Raw genomic sequence first — 18778 nt, 5'->3', positions numbered from 1 at the left:
GACTCGTAGGTAACATAATTACGAAGCTAGCTCTTCATGGACCACATCGGGTTGCTGTCCCCGTACGGTGTGATACATACAATATAAAATATATACATATATATATATATACAAAAGATACTTGATGCACATACTATATACCAGTGGTGTCCTATGATGCCCAGCGTTCCAAAGTACCGTCTGACAGGGAGGTTAAAGAGAGAAACCGGCATACGGTCACGTGGCGTCCCACTGCGCCGCTGCTAACAAACGTCCTGGCCATGTAGGAGGGTGGCTGATGCTCACTGTGCATTATACCCTACCTACCCTCGGTCCAATGGCAACCACAGGACAACCCTATAAATCAACATACGTGCTAATCACATCCACATCCATCTGCGTGCTAATTACATCCATAATTACAGAACACCGGTACGTGTATGGTGCATCTAAAACTCTAAATTTTTTTAGTATTATTAAAATAAGGAGTCTTAATAAAATAAAATAAAATCAAGTTTATGAATAAATAAATAAATAAATAAATTCATTAATTAATGTATAAATATATATTTTTTTTGGAAATAATAAATTTTAAATAAATATCTTTCTTCAAATCCATGAAATTAATTTTCACCAAAACAATATAAAAACTCTTACATAATTAAAATCACGTAAATGCATTATTTATGTATCAAAATTTCGACATTTAAATCAACAACAATTTTAATAAAAAATTAAACCATAATTTCATAAAATTAATCTCTTCCACAATAATTCAATTCTATAAATAAGTAAATAATTAGCACATAAACATATTTCTTTATCATCGTAATTTAATGTAATTAATTCCACAAACTTACCAATCAATTTCATACCAAATATCATTAGAACCACATACCATTTCACAATTAATCAAATATATAAAGATACAACTTATTCAATTCAACACAATTTAACATCTTCAATATTAAATAGACACATTTTTCTGACTACAACATTAAAATAATAATATTTTATTCAAAAAATAGCATCTTTCAAAATACTCCACCATAATATGCAAATAAGATATCTATAGAAAACTAACGAGACGAGGAACACATATCTAACCTCCATTGGCCACAACCTTGCCGGTGGTGACTGGAATTTGATAGGGAAATTTCGGCCGAGCTCGCTCTCCTCATATCTCACAAATCACTTAGAATTTGAGCAGATGGAGGTCATTTTTGGAACCAGGGGGTCAAAAACTATGGGGAGGGACCAACTATGGGACCGGTGGCCACCGGAAAATCAGTCAACCACCACCTTGCCGTTGTCGGCTTTGGGCATGATCCCGGCACGTCTGCAAGCCAACTGGTCGGCGACTCAACTCCCGATGCATGTGGCCGTGCAGCGGCCGAAAGAGATGCAATAAGGAGAGAGAGAGAGAGAGAGAGAGAGAGAGAGAGAGAGAGAGAGAGACCGACAGGAGGGAGAGAGGAAGAGAGAAGAAGAAAGAAGAAGAAGAAGAAAAAAGAAAGGAGAAAGCTCCCATGGGTATTTTCCCATGTGGGGGGAGAAGAAAAGAAAAAGAAAAAGAAAATAAATAAATATATAAAATAATATTAAATTAATAATATAATATAAAATAATAAAATAATGTAATATTTAATTGTTTGAAATGTGGTATTTTCTTGTCGTGACACATGGCATCCTTTATAATGTTACACGTGGCGTTGCTGTTCACGCACACTCACAGATCAATGAATAGTAACAACTGTTTCGGAAAAACTTCATAGATCTGTAACTTTCCAACCACATGTCTAAATCGGGCGTACCACTAGTCTACAAACTCAAATCGATGAGTATTTCACAACCATACATAAGTCAAAGCTCAATTTTACAAGAATAAAAAGTCAACTCTGGCACCCTCAGACAGTTCGGACCTCAACTTCTTTTACTCATAAGTTTCAAACCGTAGCTCCATTTTCGACATGCTACTAGTCTACGGTCTCGGGTCAATGCATACTTCACAATAGTACCTTGGTCAACCTAGAATTCTTACCGAGTCAAAAAGTCAAAGTTTGACTCCTTTTCGATCGACGACGGTCAACTTGAGAAATTTTCGGTGCACTTCCGGACGGGATGTTACAGGTGGGCTGGGCTGTTACACAACTTCTTATATGGAAAATTAAAAAAATAATGAAGAAAATTTGAATCCAAAATTTATAATTTGAATGGTGATAACAAAGAATAGATTTAGGTGCACGCATTAATTGCTATATACAATTATTGTACTCTTAGTATTGTCGTTAAGCTTCTTCAGTGTACATTGCAGTTATTGCCATCCTTCATTGTCTTTGTCAGTTCAGTTAACAGAGGATGACAATGAAATAACACAAATTCAAGGAGTGGCCACAACTGTAAAGAAAAGGAAGAGACACAATAAATAAGCAAGTGATGCTACGAATAGCTAAAAATTTAAATACCAATTAATGTAAAAATATAACAATATAAAATTTTAACTAAAAAAAATTAATGTAGCATTCTAAAAAAAAAAAAAGTTGACAAAAACATAATCCTCAAATATATAATTAAAATTATTGCAAACAGAAGAACTATATATGTATGACACACACAATAAAAATTTTGCAACTATATATATAAAAGAGTAAAATAAATCCTTATATATAACTAGAATAATATTATATATCTATAAAATTTGATAAAGGATTAAGGCAGTTTAAAGGAAACTATATATACATGGGTTCCAAAAGTGGGTTGGCATATGACAGAGACTTTAAAGCAGGTACATATACTAAACACCGATATTAATAATTCAAGAAATATCATAATTATTTATCAAATGATTTAGCAATATTAATTTTTCCAACCAATCATATATTCACACATCATAGTAATATCAAGTCGTTTGCTAAATAAATTTTGATAAATATCATCGAGCTATAAAATAAATTTCAAGTTGATTAACTTCTATAAAATTATTTAAGGGTAAACCACAAAAAGCTCCCTTGAACCATTCTGACTTTTGTTCTTAAAACTATTTAATGCTTATAAATAACTTCTATAAACTATTAAAATAACATATAAACCCGTAACTATATATACCTCATTTAAACCAATTAAATGCTCGAACATATTTTAATTAATTTAACAAAAATACCCTTCTAACTTACACATTATATAATTTTTCTGATAATTTATTCGAAACATTTTTATAATATATAAATATTAAAAATAATATTATCTTCAAAAAATATTAAAATAATATTCTTTTGATAAAAATTTAAAAACAATATTTTCTTAAAAAAATATTTTCTGCAAAAAACTATTAACAATAATATTTTGTTAAAAATGTTATTAATTTTAATTAAATGAATATGCTCGTTATAGGCATTTAAGTAATAACAAATTTTAAAATTTTAATAGATTTTTTTTTATTTTTTATAAGGATAAGTTTGTTTTAATGTATTTTTATTTTCTTTTACTTGTAAATTTTTAATAGTTTGAGAGGGATTTTCTATAATATCATGGGGCTATTACTTATTAGTAAGTCTCAAATAATTTAAGGGATTTTTTGTAATTTATACATTATTTTAGATATTTTAAACATCATAATACTATAGAATCTATGAATCTGAGTTTGTTGCTCCAATCATTACCAAAATAAGACCTACTTTGTTAAGTATTCCAGGTGCTTCTATTGCATGTATTATAAATCATATAGCACATCAATTCCAACAAGCCTTTCAAACTACTAATTTTTGCAATCAACTTTCTACCTTGTTCAATAAATGTTGATTCTTCGATCAAGTTTTTAATGACTTTATAGCTAGATCGTTCTTGCATTTCATGGGATTGACGTGAAGGGGTAGGAATAGCTCTATGTTTCTAGGAGCAAACTCTAGGCAAATATGAAGCTCATAGTTCACGTTCTATCTCGAAATAAAAGATAATTCTAATTTCGCTTGTTTACGGATAAGGAAGCTATAAGTACTGCTAAAATGTTACCAAATGATGTGACCAAATGAGATGCAATTAGCTTTTATTTATAAGTAATGCTAGAGATATAATAAAATCTTCCAAGTGGTTTATCAAACGTATACATAGTACTATTTTATTGGTCAAAATATCAACATAATTTGCATATAAATTAATCTTTAAAGGAATAAATTTAATTAAATGTAAGCTAATCAATTAATGATAAATATATATTTGATAAACATTTTGGTGGACTTTTTGATATGTACTTCTAGCAATATTCTTTATTTAGTATTATTAGTTCATTTATGTTTAGGATTCACATAAAAGTGATACATGTAGTATAAAATATGATTTTCTATTGGCATTATTTTGGACACATTTTGTTTAGGAGAAAAATTATTAGTTCCTATAACCATATATAATTTTTAATGCTATAAGGGAAAATGCATGCTAAAATGTGAGAGCATATCTTCAGATCTAAATTCTTATCCGTCTCCAACATGTTTAACAGCAAAAACCAAAACAAAATCAACAAATAAAAAAAAAAAAACAATTAAAAAAAAAAGAACAAAAGAAATTAACTAAGAAAATCACCAACATATAAATGTGTACTGAAAATACCAATACCCTTATATTTTTCAGTCTCCGGTTGAAGTGAAGCTAGATATATCAAGCCAACCCTTTTCAAGAAATTAAGTGGCTAACTAAGTTATCCAAGTCAATGGATGAAGAACCATTAGGCTCAGTAGCCTCATGGGCTAGTCTTTTCCACTCCATCACATTCTTTCTCATTTTCTTACCCTTCTCTCCCTCCATCAACTCTTTCACAAGCTTCTTGACTCCCTCTCTCTTTACTGTTTCTTTGTCCATCTCCATTCCAATACCCCACTCCTTGCAAGAAAATCTGCAGTTCGTGGGTTGGTCCCCCAAAAATGGACAACACAGTAATGGTACACCTGAAGACAAGCTTTCCACGGTTGAATTCCAACCATTATGTGTTAAAAAACCTCCAATTGATGGATGATTCAGAACCTCCTCTTGTGGGCACCAACTCCCTATCAATCCTCTTCCTTTCGTTTCAGCCGCGAACTCGGGCGGCAAAACAGCGGTTTCGCCACCAACCAAATCAGGCCTGATAATCCACAAGAAAGGGTGTTTGCTATTTGCAATTCCATAACCAAACTCCGCGAGCTGTTGCGGCGACATGACTGCTATGCTCCCAAAGTTGACATACAAAACTGAGCCTTTTGGCTTGGTATTGAGCCATTGAAGACATTCACTATCTTCCTTCCAAAGACTGTATTTGAGTTTTAAAGGGTGTTCCGATATGTAATTAAGAAGAAGTTGAAGAGGACCAATCGCAAACACTTTGGGAAACATAGATGAGATCGCATCCAAAACATCTTGCTCCAATGCATTGAATGTATGAAAAATAATTGCGGAAGCTTGATGGGCTTTTTCTGTTCCTTCTATGCAGAAGTTGAGCGCAAAATGATCTCGTGTACTTCCTGACCAAAAGAACCTTGGCATATCCCTAACGTGAATTTCTTTCATTCCCGGAATCCAATCTATGATTATGTCTGAAAATTTTTAAGAAAATGAAGAAAATCAAATAATTAATTAAATTGAAAGGCTAATATTTGTTTAAATGTCTTTCATATATGTATATATATATATATATATACGCATATATATTTACCTTTTGGTACTGGTGGAGGTCCTAATTTCTCAAGTAGAGTACCTAGTTGTTTGAAGACCATGAAAGAGCAGGCCGAAATAGTATAAAAGAACACGACTGGAATTCCAAGTTCTCGTCCAGCGGCGATGGTGAATGGCAAGAATCCATCGGAAACAATGCGAGTCACTGGAGGGGGACTATCATTGCGAGTTCTGGTCATGTCGTTGAGTCTTTTGAGGAGATCACAAAAGGGAGCCAACATCTTCTCCACGAAGGCTTCGAGAAGAGAAATAAGGTCTTGCGTAGCATCAGCATCTGAAGGCGGGAGGCCATCAGGAATTGTTTCGAACTGGAAGTCAGGCAAGCCGTGGAGAGAGTCGGGACCCAGAGACTTAAGAAAGCGTTTCTGGTTGTACTCGGTGTTGACAAAAGTGATATGAAAACCTCTAGAATGAAGAAGCTTTGCTAATTTAAGCATTGCTTTGATATGGCTTTGAACTGGCCATGGAATACATAAGATATGATGAGTTTTATTATCAGCTACCTCTTCTTTCTTGGAATCCATATCTTTCGGCAACTCTGTAAAGTTTTTCTGCACTCAAAGTTATGAAGAAGGAGCAGCCTTATAGCTTTTTGCCTTGATATGTTATCTTTTATGTACTTTAATGCCATGCCAAGTTGCATCCGAGGATCATTTATTAGATAGGTATTTCAAAGTTTCAAACAACCAACTCTGTTAGGGTTCTTATAATAGCACGTTAAATTGTTAACCTTTTTTGTTTTTGTTTTTATTATTATTATCACAAATTGTTACCTATTTTGTCATCTATTCCAAAAACTAAAGTAATTAAAAACATAAAAATAAAGTAACAGAAATATTGCAGCTTATGTAATTCAAACAAAAATTAAATAGAAAACAAGTTATAAATATTTGTCCTTGTATATAAAATTATACTAAAAAATAATATTAGAGAGTGGAAAAACTACTATTTTAAGTTTAAACCCGTCCCTCACAAATAAAGATTAGTAATAGTACGTAACTTTTATATTTACCAATTTTTTTTTTATTGTTTTTTTTTTTTTTTTTTTTGGGCGCTAAAGAAGCACCCTAAGAATGACAAAAGAAAATTGAAAAGAGACAGCGTAGTGGCTGCCATAATTGACAATTAAGCAGTATCTGATAGCGAAGTACGAAATAAATTTCGAGAGGTATACGTTGCACACACAATAAATAAATAAATAAAAAGACGGAGTATGGGGGTGGGGAGGGGAGCAAGGGGCCCAGCCACATCAGCAAAAAAATGAATTATGAATTGAAGCATGTTTTTGTTGGCAGCATTTATATGCTTGATTTGATTTGATGTGAAAAGTTGGTAGGATTATTTTTATTTCTTTTTTTGTTTTAAATCTTTGTATAATTGTTTCTTCCTTCTTTTTTTTTTTTTTTTTTTTTCAGCAGCATCATTTTTATTTTCCTCTTCAGTTTTCTTCCCTTTTTTTTATTATCTTTTCTTTCTTTCTTTTTTAATCTTTTTTTCAATTTTATTCTTTTATAATTTTTGTTTATTCTTTTTATTGCATCAGTTTTAGTTTCAGTTTTTCTTTTCTGCTTTTTCTTCTATTCTTTCCCTTTTTTAAAAAAAATTAATTTGCTTTCTATTTTTTTTTTATTTTTCCATTTTTTTCTTTTTATACATATCTATATATATATATATATTAATTTATGCAATTTTGTTAATTGATATTAATGATTTTATAAACTAATTAAATAAAATTTTTAAAATATAATTAGATAAAGGATTTATCTATTTATTTTTATATTGAATTTATCTAATTTAAATTATTTTATCTAATTCAAAATAAAAAGAAAATTATTGTAAATAATCAAAAAATTATGTTATAATTTATATTCATTTTAATAATTATTAATTCTACATATATATATATATGTATATATATATATATATATAACGGGGCTTCTATGTAAGATTTATGAATTTTCCTAGTGTTAAAAATTATATTCTTGTCTGTCAAATTTTACCAACAGTCAAGATTAAATTTGGCTTAATACAATCTCACTTGACCTTTTTTTAATTTATTATTATTATTATTATTATTATTATTATGTTTTCTCATCCAAAACTTATATGGCCTCGCACCCCAAACTTATAGCCACCGTAAGCTAGATCCAAAAACGTCAAAGTCATCACTTCAATTACTTTCTAATATATTGATCTGGTTTCTCTATTTACATTGCCAATATATTTTTTTTATCAGAAATAAATGGTATTCTGTATAAGGAATACATGTGCTCATATGTAAATAGTAGTATATTGTGATACTGTAATATTACACTTATCATAATTGTTATTGTATTTCCATACCAATTTCCTTGTACTTTGTATAAATAGCTGCTATAGTGAATGAGAATCATTAAGCATTTGCACCATATTTTCTTTAAATCTCATATGGTATCAGAGCCTCTCGCTTCACAAGCAAACCCTTTTTTTTTTCCTGCCGCTCTCATGGCTAATGACAATGCCTCTGTCACCAACACCTCTCCGGGTTTATCTCCTCCTTCTTCCTCTGTTCCCACTGATGATACTCTCATTAGTATAAATGTTGCTGCCAGACCCCAATCAAAGTCTCTACATTTATGGCACTCTCTCAGTGGCTTTCCTTACTCATAGGCTACAATCTTATGGCCTATGTTGATGGTTCCAAAATTTGCCCAAGTGGTTTTACATCTTCTATCAAAGGATCTCAATCTATCTCCTCTTATATGCAAAATATTCAACAACAAGCTGATGCTTTGGCTCTGGCAGGTGTTCCTATTAGAGATGATGAAATTATATTTTATGTCCTTGCTGGCCTGGGTTCTGAATATAAGGAAATTACTGCTGATATTCGATCCCGTGATGACACCATCTCCTTTGAAGAACTGCATGATAAGCTTGATGATTTTGAAGATTTACTGAAACGTACTTCTTCTTCCTCCAATGATTTTTCCCCTCCAATTACAGTCCATGTTGCTACTCAGTCTGGTTTCTCATCAGGGGTCCCTCTGGTAATGGCTCCACATGGACTTCTTTTGGCAACTGCATTATCTGTCAGTTCTGTTCCATACCTGGAAATGATGCCCGACGGTGTTGAAAATTGCTTGCTCTTGTTCCCTGGTTGAATTTTGGTCCACTGAGTGCTCCTTCTCTGCTTGGTGCTTATCCCTCCTCACGGACTTCTTCTGGGACTGGTCCACGAGCCAACTTCGCTGCCTCTTCTTCCAAATCTGACTCGTCTTAGCTTGTAGACTCGGGCGCCTCCTACCACATCACTTCTGATCTCTCTAATCTCTCATTGCATTCTGATTTTGATGGCACCGAAGAGATTATGACTGGTGATGGTAAAACACACCCTATTACTCGTATTGGCTCTATGAAACTTTCTTCTTCTAATAAATCTTTTTTGCTTTTGCCTGTCTTATGTGTTCCTGCTATGCAAAAGAACCTTTTATCTGTTTCTCAATTATGCTTGTCTAATAATATTTCCATTGAATTTTTCCCTTCTTGTTTTTATGTGAAGGATCTTCGTACGGGGGCACGTCTACAAGCAGGCAAAAGTAAAGATGGTATCTATGAATGGCCTCTCCATTAATTTGCTCCTTTTCGCTCTTCTTTCACTTTCAGTGCTGTCAAAGTTCCAGTTTAATATTGGCATGACCGCTTAGGTTATCCATCATCTAAAAGTCTACATCACTTAGTTTTCAAATATCACTTACCTATGTTACCTAAGACCCACTTTTCCTCTTGTAATTCCTGCCATTGTAATAAGATGCATAAGTTGCCGTTCTACAATTATACTATTTCTAGTTCCTCTCCTTTAGAATGAATATATTCCAATGTCTAGGGTCCTTCACCTATCCCCTCACATGATGGTTTTTGTTATTATCTTCTATTTGTTGATCACTACACCAAATAAATGTGGTTTTATCCAATTAAAAACAAATTTGATGTCTCCATTATCTTTCTTAAATTTCATGCTATTGTTGAAAAGTTCTCCAATAAAAAAATTAAATCCTTTTACTCTGACAACGGCAGTGAATTTCTTAAATTAAAGTCTTATTTTGAAACCTCTGGCATCTCTCACTTTCTAACTCCCTCGTATACCCCACAACATAATGGGATTTCAGAATGCTGTCATCGTTATATTGTTGAAACTGGCCTTACACTTTTACATAAATCAAATCTTCCATTATCTCTTGGGTCCTTTGCCTTCCAGACGGCTACATATCTTATTAATCACCTTCCTACACCCATTCTCTCTATGATTTCCCCTTTCAAAAGATTATTTGGCTATTCACCCAATTACTCTAAGCTAAGAGTATTTGGTTGTTTATGCTATCCTTTGCTCCGACCTTACTCCTCCCATAAACTACAACCAAAATCCTTGCCATGTATATTTTTGGGTTACTCCCTTAATCAAAGTGCCTATCGATGTTTTGACCCTGTAAACTCTTGATTTTATCATTCCCGACATGTTGTCTTTGTCGAATCCTCCTTTCCCTATAGTTCTCTTACCCGTCTTTCATCTGATGGTTCTCTTCCTTCCCACTTTCTCAATACTTCTTCTACTACTGCTCTCTTTCCTTCGATTATCAAAATACCTTCCTCCTTTCCTACGACCTCGTCCACTCCACGAATCACGCCTGGTGTATCTACTCCTACTGGTTCCTCCCCTGCCTTGTCTTCCCCACTCCCTTCTAGATTGCCGATGGATGCCCATTCACCTGAAGAGCCATCAGCTTCTCTGCCTCCACCAGTACCATCTCCCTTGCACTCCGATCCTTTGCTTGCAAATTCATCAGTTAATTCTCAATCCTCTTCTTCTCTTGTGCCTCATTCGCACATTATTACTCAATCCAAAAATAATATTTTCAAACCAAATCCTAAATTCTTTTCTGCGCTCTTTCTTCTTCTTCCTTTCCTATGGACTCTATCGAACCTACCACTGTTACTCAAGCATTAAAACTTCTTTACTGGTGGACAGCCATGAGTGAAGAATATAATGCTTTGCGTAACAATGGTACTTGGACTTTAGTTCCCCCGTCACCTCATTAGAATGTTATTGGTTGTAAGTGGGTCTTTTGCACTAAACGGAAGTCTGATGGTAGTATTGAGAGGTATAAGGCTCACCTAGTTGCAAAAGGTTTTCATCAACGGCCTGACTTTGACTACCATGAAACTTTTTTTGAAAAGGTGGTAATCTTGCCACCTTGTGCAAACCAAAATCCACTAAGGTTTGCACCTTCATTTTTTTTTTAAAAGAAATATTTTGTTGAATGACCTAATGCAATATTTATGTCTATGTTTTATGTTCCTTTTAATGTATTTTGAATGCCTAAGTTTTATTGTATTTAGCTTAGGAATTGTCTCTTTGTTGGGTATTGATTTTATTTTGTAAAATGGCTATATGCTGGAAATAGTGTTTCTAATAATATAGGTCCATTTTTGGGGCTGGCATTCTTTGAGCTTTTAGAATGAGGTATGGTTTTTGGATATGTTGTATTAGACATGTAAATTAAAACATAGAAAAAAGAATGACTCAAAAAGGCTTTGGGAAGCCCAAGATATGTAGGTTGCAAATTGGCATAACTGCTGAGATTTCCAGCAGCTACGGCCCACGGGTTTGAGATGAATTGGAGGCCTTATCTAATTCTTTTGGGATTGATATTATCCAGATTTCATCCTTGATATTTCAACATGCCACATGCCAAAATTCAAGCAATTTGGATGAAGATATCCTAGCCTTCCATTTGGTCAAAGTAGAAGTACAAGATTAGGTGGAGACAATTTTTTGAAATTCAAAATCTCACAAACTCTTGTCATAATTATGCACTCACATGTGAAGCTGGTGGTTGAACGGTTATGTATCATAATTTTGTGTGGGAAATGTGTAAATTTTGAATTTTAAAGACTTCCATTTGGTCCCACACACACCTCACATGTATTAGAAAAGTTTTATATCTATATATGCAAAAAAATGAATGAAAAGCAAAAATGAATTAGTGTGCTGTCTAGTTTTGTATGGCCTACTCTAACATCTTCTCTTCTTCTTCATCTTCTTTTTCTTCCTTTAAACAAAAACCCTAACAATATTAAACATCACCATACCAAAAGCAAACACAAAAATCACCTAAACACCAAACCAAAAACTGGATTAAAGGTTGTGCACAAGACTAACACCTTGTGTACAACATTCTTGGCCAAGTGAACCCAAAGCCACACTAAACTCCAACAATTTTCAGTCCCATTGTAAAACAAACTACTGTACGGATTGTCCTTTGTTTAGCTCTTACTCGTGATTAGCTACTTCAACAACTGGATGTTAATAATGCCTTCCTCTATGGCCGTGTCTCTGAAACAGTGTACATGTCTCAACATCCTGGCTTTGTTGATGAAACACAACCACATTATGTTTATCGGCTTCACAAAGCTTTATATGGGCTTAAAAGGCTTCACGCGCTTGGTATCATGAACTTCGGGCCTTCTTATGCAGTCTTGGCTTTGTTAACTCCAAATCAGATACTTCGTTATTTTTCCTCTCCAATAATGATGCTCAAGTGATTATTTTGGTCTATGTGGATGATCTTATTGTTACTGGTAGTTCTTTAACTATGGTTAATGCTGTTATTTCTCAATTGGGTGACAGGTTTTCTATTAAAGATCTTGACTCTCTTTGTTATGTTCTTGCTGTGATGCCACCCATACTTCTAATGGTTTGTTCTTATCCCAACAGCAGTATATTCATGATCTTCTTTCTCGTACAAACATGCTTGCTTCCAAACCGGTTCAGACTCCTGTAGCCATCGGTGTCTCTTTATCCTTGCTTGATGGTTCTAATCTTCCAAGTGCAATTGAGTATTGTCAAGTTCATAGCAGTCATCAATATATCTTTTACATGACCTAACATTGCCTTTATTGTGAATAAGTTATCTCAATTCATGCACAAGTCTACCTCTCTTCGTTGGAGTGCGGTCAAACGAGTTCTTCGATATTTAAAAGGTACTCTCACTCATGGATTTTTTTCTTCGAAAACATTATCCTCTATCTTTACATGCCTTTAGCGATGCTGATTGGGCGGGAAATAAGGATGATCGGACTTCTACTAGTGCTTATCTTGTCTTTCTTGCACCAACCCCATTTCCTGGCAATCTGCGAAGCAACGATCTGTTGCTCGATCTTCCACTGAAGCTTAATAGTGATCTGTTGCCTCTACTGCTGCTGAGTTATGCTGGGTGCGCTATCTTCTCTATGAACTTGACATCCTTTGCTCTCCACATCCTACTATTTATTATGACAACATTGGTGCCACCTACTTGTGTTCCAATCTGATGTTTCACTCAAAAATGAAGCATATCTCAATTGATTTTCACTTTGTTCATGATCAAGTTATTCGTGGCCTTCTTTTTGTGTCTCATGTCTCTTCTGCGGATCAACTCGCTGATATGTTCACTAAATCACTACCTTGCTCTCCTTTCTTATCTCTCCGATCCAAGATTGGAGTCTTCGATGGTGCCTCCATCTTGTGGGGGCATATAAGGAATACATGTGCTCATATGTAAATAGTAGTATATTGTGATACTGTAATATTACACTTACCATAACTGCTGTTGTATTTCCATACCAGTTTTCTTGTACTCTGTATAAATAGCTGCAACAATGAATGAGAATCATTAAGCCTTTGTACCATATTTTCTCTAAATCTCATATTCTGGTGCTTTGTTATTATCAAATTTTAGAATTTTCAAAATTGAGATACTTGCTTTATTACACACCATATACATCGTTAAAAGAAAATATATATATATATATATCTTTAGTTGTTCACATGTCAGAACTTCATACATAGTTACATACTATATACTTAGGGAAAAAGGAAAAAAAAGAAAAATCCATCATATTCTGCTACTCACTATTATTTTCTTTAATATTTCATACTCAAAAATCAAAAATTTAGAATCAGATACTTGGATGACAGAAATATAATCGATAGACAAGACAACACAAATAAATAAATAAATAAATAAAATAAAAAGCAACTGGAATGTGGTTTAGGAAAAAAAGGCAAAAAAAAAAAAGGTCCTTGGCATTCACTTAAGACCCGTTTAGTGAGGGGGACTGAGATTAGGATTTCCATGTTTGATGTGAGCATATGATAAAATTAAAAAAAAATTAGATCTATTAAATAATACCCCTAGAATGGGAACTTATAATAATTCAAATAAATTGAATGATAATATCATATTATGGTTTATATATGATGGACATAAATTTCAGTGACATACCCACTATATTGTGAGCAATTTATCATTGTCCAAGCAATGCAGTTGCAGTAATTGGATGGCGATTACACATAATCACTTAGTAATTGGACAGCCATTATCCATCGAAAGGAGGGCAAGGTTACCATAATAGCAAAATCGAATAATATGTATAAACCATGTATTTATTTAATAATGTTCTAGGTACTAAAATATCGACTAGATTTATTTATTAAATGATATATTTTAAAATATTATTGGTTGGTATATTTATATAATTTAAATATGAAAAGTAAACATTTAAATAGATAAGTGAATTAAAAAAAAAATAAATCAATTAAATATTATCATATCATCTGCTACGTTATTTGAAAGATAAATTTGGTAAATATTTTGGTAATTCTAGTATTTTTTTGTATACATAATGCTACATAATAAAATAGAAAAACGAAAAAAGAATATTGACTAGTGCACATAAATTTTCATGCCTCATGATCATTTAAGGGTGTAAATGAGCTGATTTGAGTTGAGTATTACCATTTTCAAGCTTAGCTCACATGATTTTCGTAATGTTCAAGCTTGGCTCAAGTTTATGAAATTTTGAAATAAATTATCTAAGCCCGATTTAGCTCCTTAATAAAAAGCTCGAATTTAACTTAGCTTAGCTCATTATAATACAAACATTTAAAAATTTCAATGTTTATTCTTTAAAAATAATAATTAAACATTAATAATTAATTATTTTGGTTTATTCTATTAATTTTATTATAAAATTAATTTATTCTTAAAAAATTTGTAAATTTAAAATGTAAAAATTTTGTTTATGCATTATAAATATTCAATTTGGTTAATTTCATAATATCATGTTTATATGGATACGTATAAATAACAAAATTGAGCTATTTATGAGCTCGATTTATTGTTTAAGATTGGCTCACAAGCTTCTTTTCTTATTTAAGATCGACATAACATTTTTACAAATTGAGTTCGAGCATGATAAGAATGAGCCGAGCTTTTTAATTTATGAACTACTTGAGCCTACTTACAGCTCTATGATGACCTCATAGGCAAATGTAGGAAACTGTTCCAAGAGGTACCATTTGTGTAACATCCCATCCCAAAGTGCAACGGAAATTTTTCAACTTTAACCGAGGTTGACCGTTGATCGTTGACTTTGACCGTTGACCAAGGGGTTAAAAGTTGACTTTTTGACTCGGATGGAATTCTAGGTTGACTGAGGTATCATTACGAAGTACACGTTGGCACGAGTTCGTAAACTAGTAGCACGTCGAAAATGGAGCTATGCTTTGGAAGTTATGGGCAAAACAGGTTGAGGTGCAAACTGTCCAAAAGGTGTCGGGAGTTGACTTTTTATAGTTGTAGAATTTTGCTTTGACTTTTGTATGATTGTAAAGTGCTCGTCAATACGAGTTCATAGCCACACGTGCCAGCCACCCCTCACCATCTCCTCAATTCCGACCGATCACCCAAATTTCATGGCCAACTGACTGGCGACGTGCCCGGATCGGAGCATTTTCCGGCGACGGCATTTTTTCCCTTCCACCACCGGCCACCGCTGATTTGCCCAATTTTCGGCCACCCCAAGCCATACGCCCCTGACCGGCCTCTCACCCGTGGGAATTTCGGCCTACCCACCAAATTTCACGGCCATCGGACCTCCGACGCGGTGGGATCGGAGTATTTTCCGGCGAGGGGCAGAAAATCTTCAAACCCAGATATCTTCGCCGTCCGGCCTTTGTTTGCCTCACCACCGGTCCCGTTGGAACCCTCTCCCCTCGATCTACAAAACTCCCAAAAATCTCAGCCATCGGCCATCGGACGTGCCGGCGGCGGCGACGGTTGCCGGTGACCGCGGCGGCTCGCCGAAAATCACTATTCCGATGAGTACCCAGTTGCACCGCCTATCCCTCCCCACTAATTCTGACCCCTCGAATCCAAATCCGGTGTCCTTTTCCTCCAATTCACGACGGTTTGGGAGAATCGAGGCTCTAAAGGCCGAGAGTTTTCCGGCGAGATTCCGGCCACCTCGGGTCCGATCTCTAGGAAGTAAGACTGGATTCGTAATCCTTGTCACTCAAGCTTCGATTCGGTATATTACTCATCAATTTTGGTTAACGTTTGTGTTTAACCCCCAGGTACCGGGTATTATTTACCCGAATAAAATATTATTTTATTTGACTGTGTGTGAATTGTTGTTTTAGGAGCACGTGTGCATCGTGGAATCGATCCCATGGAGGATCTTAAGTTAATTGCATGCTCCAGGTGAGTGACCCATCTTTAAAAATATTTTGGGGTAATTAATTATATTTATTGGGTGTTAAATTGATATCTAGAATTATGCTCATGTGGTGGAAATTTAATTATAATTGTGAAAAAATATTATTTTATAAGTACGTATATGTTTATTGGTGCTAAACGGAAATTTTGGGTTATTAAGAAATCCCCGATTTTTATTATTGTGATTTAATTATATTTATTACACATGAGCAAAATATTTTCGTTAATTAATTGTGTTTGGATTTTTATATTATTTTTTGGGCATAATTGGTTTAAATATTTTAAGGAAAATATTTGTTTAAATTGGTGGTTTTAAATTTGATAATTATGCCCGTGGAATATTATTTGATGGACTTTGTGATTCGAGAAAAATTATTTGTATATCATTATCGATGGTTTTGTACCGGAAATATTAAAGGAAAATGTGGGATGGTGAATTTGAAACTGGTATATTTCCCATGGTGATTTTTGGAAAATCGGTACGGTAATAAGAAATTTAATAATTATTTTAGACGCACTAATACAGTATTGGTGTTCTGGTTGTATATGTGGTTAGCGCGCAAGTTATTATGTCTCTTGTGAGTTGCCATTGGACCGAGGGCAGGCAAGTTTTATATAGTGCACATAGCCGCCCCCCTCCGTGGCCAGGATGATGGTTTCAGCAGCGGTACTGTCGGGACGCCGAAGTACTGTATGCAAGTTTCTCTCTTTAATCTCCCCGCCAGTCGGTGCTCGAGACGCTGGGTATCGGAGGGCATCACTGGTATATGGTATGGTGCGTCAAGTATAAATTTTCGGATAGAAATTTCAAACCCCAAAGTGTTCAAAAATTATTTATTATATTTTATTACATTTTATTTATATTTGGGGTATTTATCTATTGTTTATTAAATTAATTGATCCCTTGGTTTTCGGGAAATACGATTATCGGGTTTTGTGAAAATGTTTTAAAAAGGGAACATTTCCAACGGAGTGAATAATGAGGGTTTTGAGTGAAATTATTACTTTCAATTGTTTATTATTTATTATGTATTTAATCGTTGGTATTAATTAAGTTCCTTTATTTGTTATATTATTAATATTAAAAGTGTTCAGTAGATAGGGTCACTCACTGAGATGATTAGCATATCACATTTTTAAATTCCGTTCCCTTAGGTGCAAGGGGTGGTAGACGTTCTTCCGGAGTGAACCAAATCTCTATCGCTGTCGTAGTTCGAGAAGTTACCTTTGTCTTCATTTATTTCAATTGTAATATTTCTTTCATCCTTGTTGTATTCTATGCTTAATAGTATTTCATGAAGCTCTGTATACTGTTTCGGACATTTATGTATTAATTATGCACTGGATTGCTGTTATTCATTTGGAGTGCTGTAAATTTGTGGATTCAACTTGTAGTATTGTGGGAGGAGTAAGGGGAAGAATATAGAAGTGTGTTTTTAGTGCAGGAAATTTGTGGTAAGTCCAACCCTTAGGGAAGGTTCTGCCGAATTTTCCATTAGAGGATCCGGTAGGGTTTCCCTGAGATCAGGGCTTGTCTAGGGTTCCGGTGGGGAATTTTGGCCGGTCCTGACAATTTGTGGTAGACTCAACAAAAATCTCCTACTAACATTATATAATAACACTTAGATTTTTTCTTTTTTCCAATTTATGGTGTTGAGAAATACAAACATATATTAAAAAAAAAAATGTAACATTTTTGTTTGTAGTCAAATTAAATAGAATATTAAGCAAATTAACTGTTAAATCGTTTTTCAATTTTTTTCTACATAGAAAAATATGATGTTAAGTACTTTGGCAGTATCTTTAAAAAAAGCTAGTTTGGCAGAAAATAACGAATTTTGTGCATATTGAAAGAATAAATAGAATATAAATTGCAAAATAAAAACAAAATTGTGATTTTGTTAGGATTTAAACAAGTAATGGAAAAGTAGGAAAAAAAAAAACAAGAATATGTGCAATTAAAAAGATAACAGCTTAAAATTCAAACAAAATTTAAATAATTATACTGTAAATAGTTTTTTACAATTAAATAATTGCATTCAACAATATGCTTGTATAATAATATTATATTAAAAATATAAGTTAAATAAGTATTATATTGTTAAGTATATTATAGATAATATCATAATTATGGTTATATATAAGAAAGATAAATAAAAATAATGTAGAGATGTGATAAAGAAAAAGGGATTAAGACCAAAAAACAAAAAAACAAAAAAAAAAGGTAAAAGAAAAAAGAAAAAAATCAAACTGTAGAAGAGATAAAAGGTGAGGGGCACACACTTCATTTGTATTGGGATAAAACGATAATCTGATAAAACAAACAATAAAATTTTCATCTCATAAAAACTTTGAGGAGGGGCACGTGTCCCTTCGGACCCTATGTGGGTCCGCCTCTGACTGATTCATCCCGACAGTGAAATAAGCCTGCAAACTTTACTTCTCTTTCTGGATTAATGATGAGACTAGAAACATCACAAATCTCATCTGGATCATTAATATTTAGATTTTGTTTGCTAGCTAGT

The 18778-nt window shown here is 33.6% G+C and overlaps 1 protein-coding gene across 2 annotated transcripts; it reads right to left on the bottom strand.

Annotated features, from left to right (window-relative positions):
- Window positions 1–1682: 1682 nt before the first annotated feature.
- On the bottom strand, window positions 1683–6332 carry LOC107418794 (7-deoxyloganetin glucosyltransferase). Of its 2 annotated transcripts, XR_001581513.4 has the most exons (3): window positions 5660–6332; window positions 4588–5540; window positions 1683–2376 (listed from the first exon to the last, which is right to left on the bottom strand). XR_001581513.4 is itself a non-coding variant. In XM_016027490.4 (2 exons), the coding sequence occupies exons 1-2, from the start codon at window positions 6201–6203 to the stop codon at window positions 4645–4647; spliced, it is 1440 nt and encodes a 479-aa protein (XP_015882976.3). In that variant the 5' UTR covers window positions 6204–6332; the 3' UTR covers window positions 4531–4644. The 2 variants fall into 2 exon arrangements, 1 of the variants encoding a protein (XP_015882976.3); XM_016027490.4 differs by lacking the exon at window positions 1683–2376 and having other exon boundaries at window positions 4531–5540.
- Between the last annotated feature and the right edge of the window lie 12446 nt (window positions 6333–18778).

The sequence above is a fragment of the Ziziphus jujuba genome, chromosome 2 (genome assembly GCF_031755915.1).
Source record: "Ziziphus jujuba cultivar Dongzao chromosome 2, ASM3175591v1".
In the NCBI taxonomy this organism is placed as follows: domain Eukaryota; kingdom Viridiplantae; phylum Streptophyta; class Magnoliopsida; order Rosales; family Rhamnaceae; genus Ziziphus; species Ziziphus jujuba.
The sequence above is the reverse complement of the archived record's forward strand: the minus strand, read 5'-3'. Positions and strand labels throughout refer to the sequence as shown.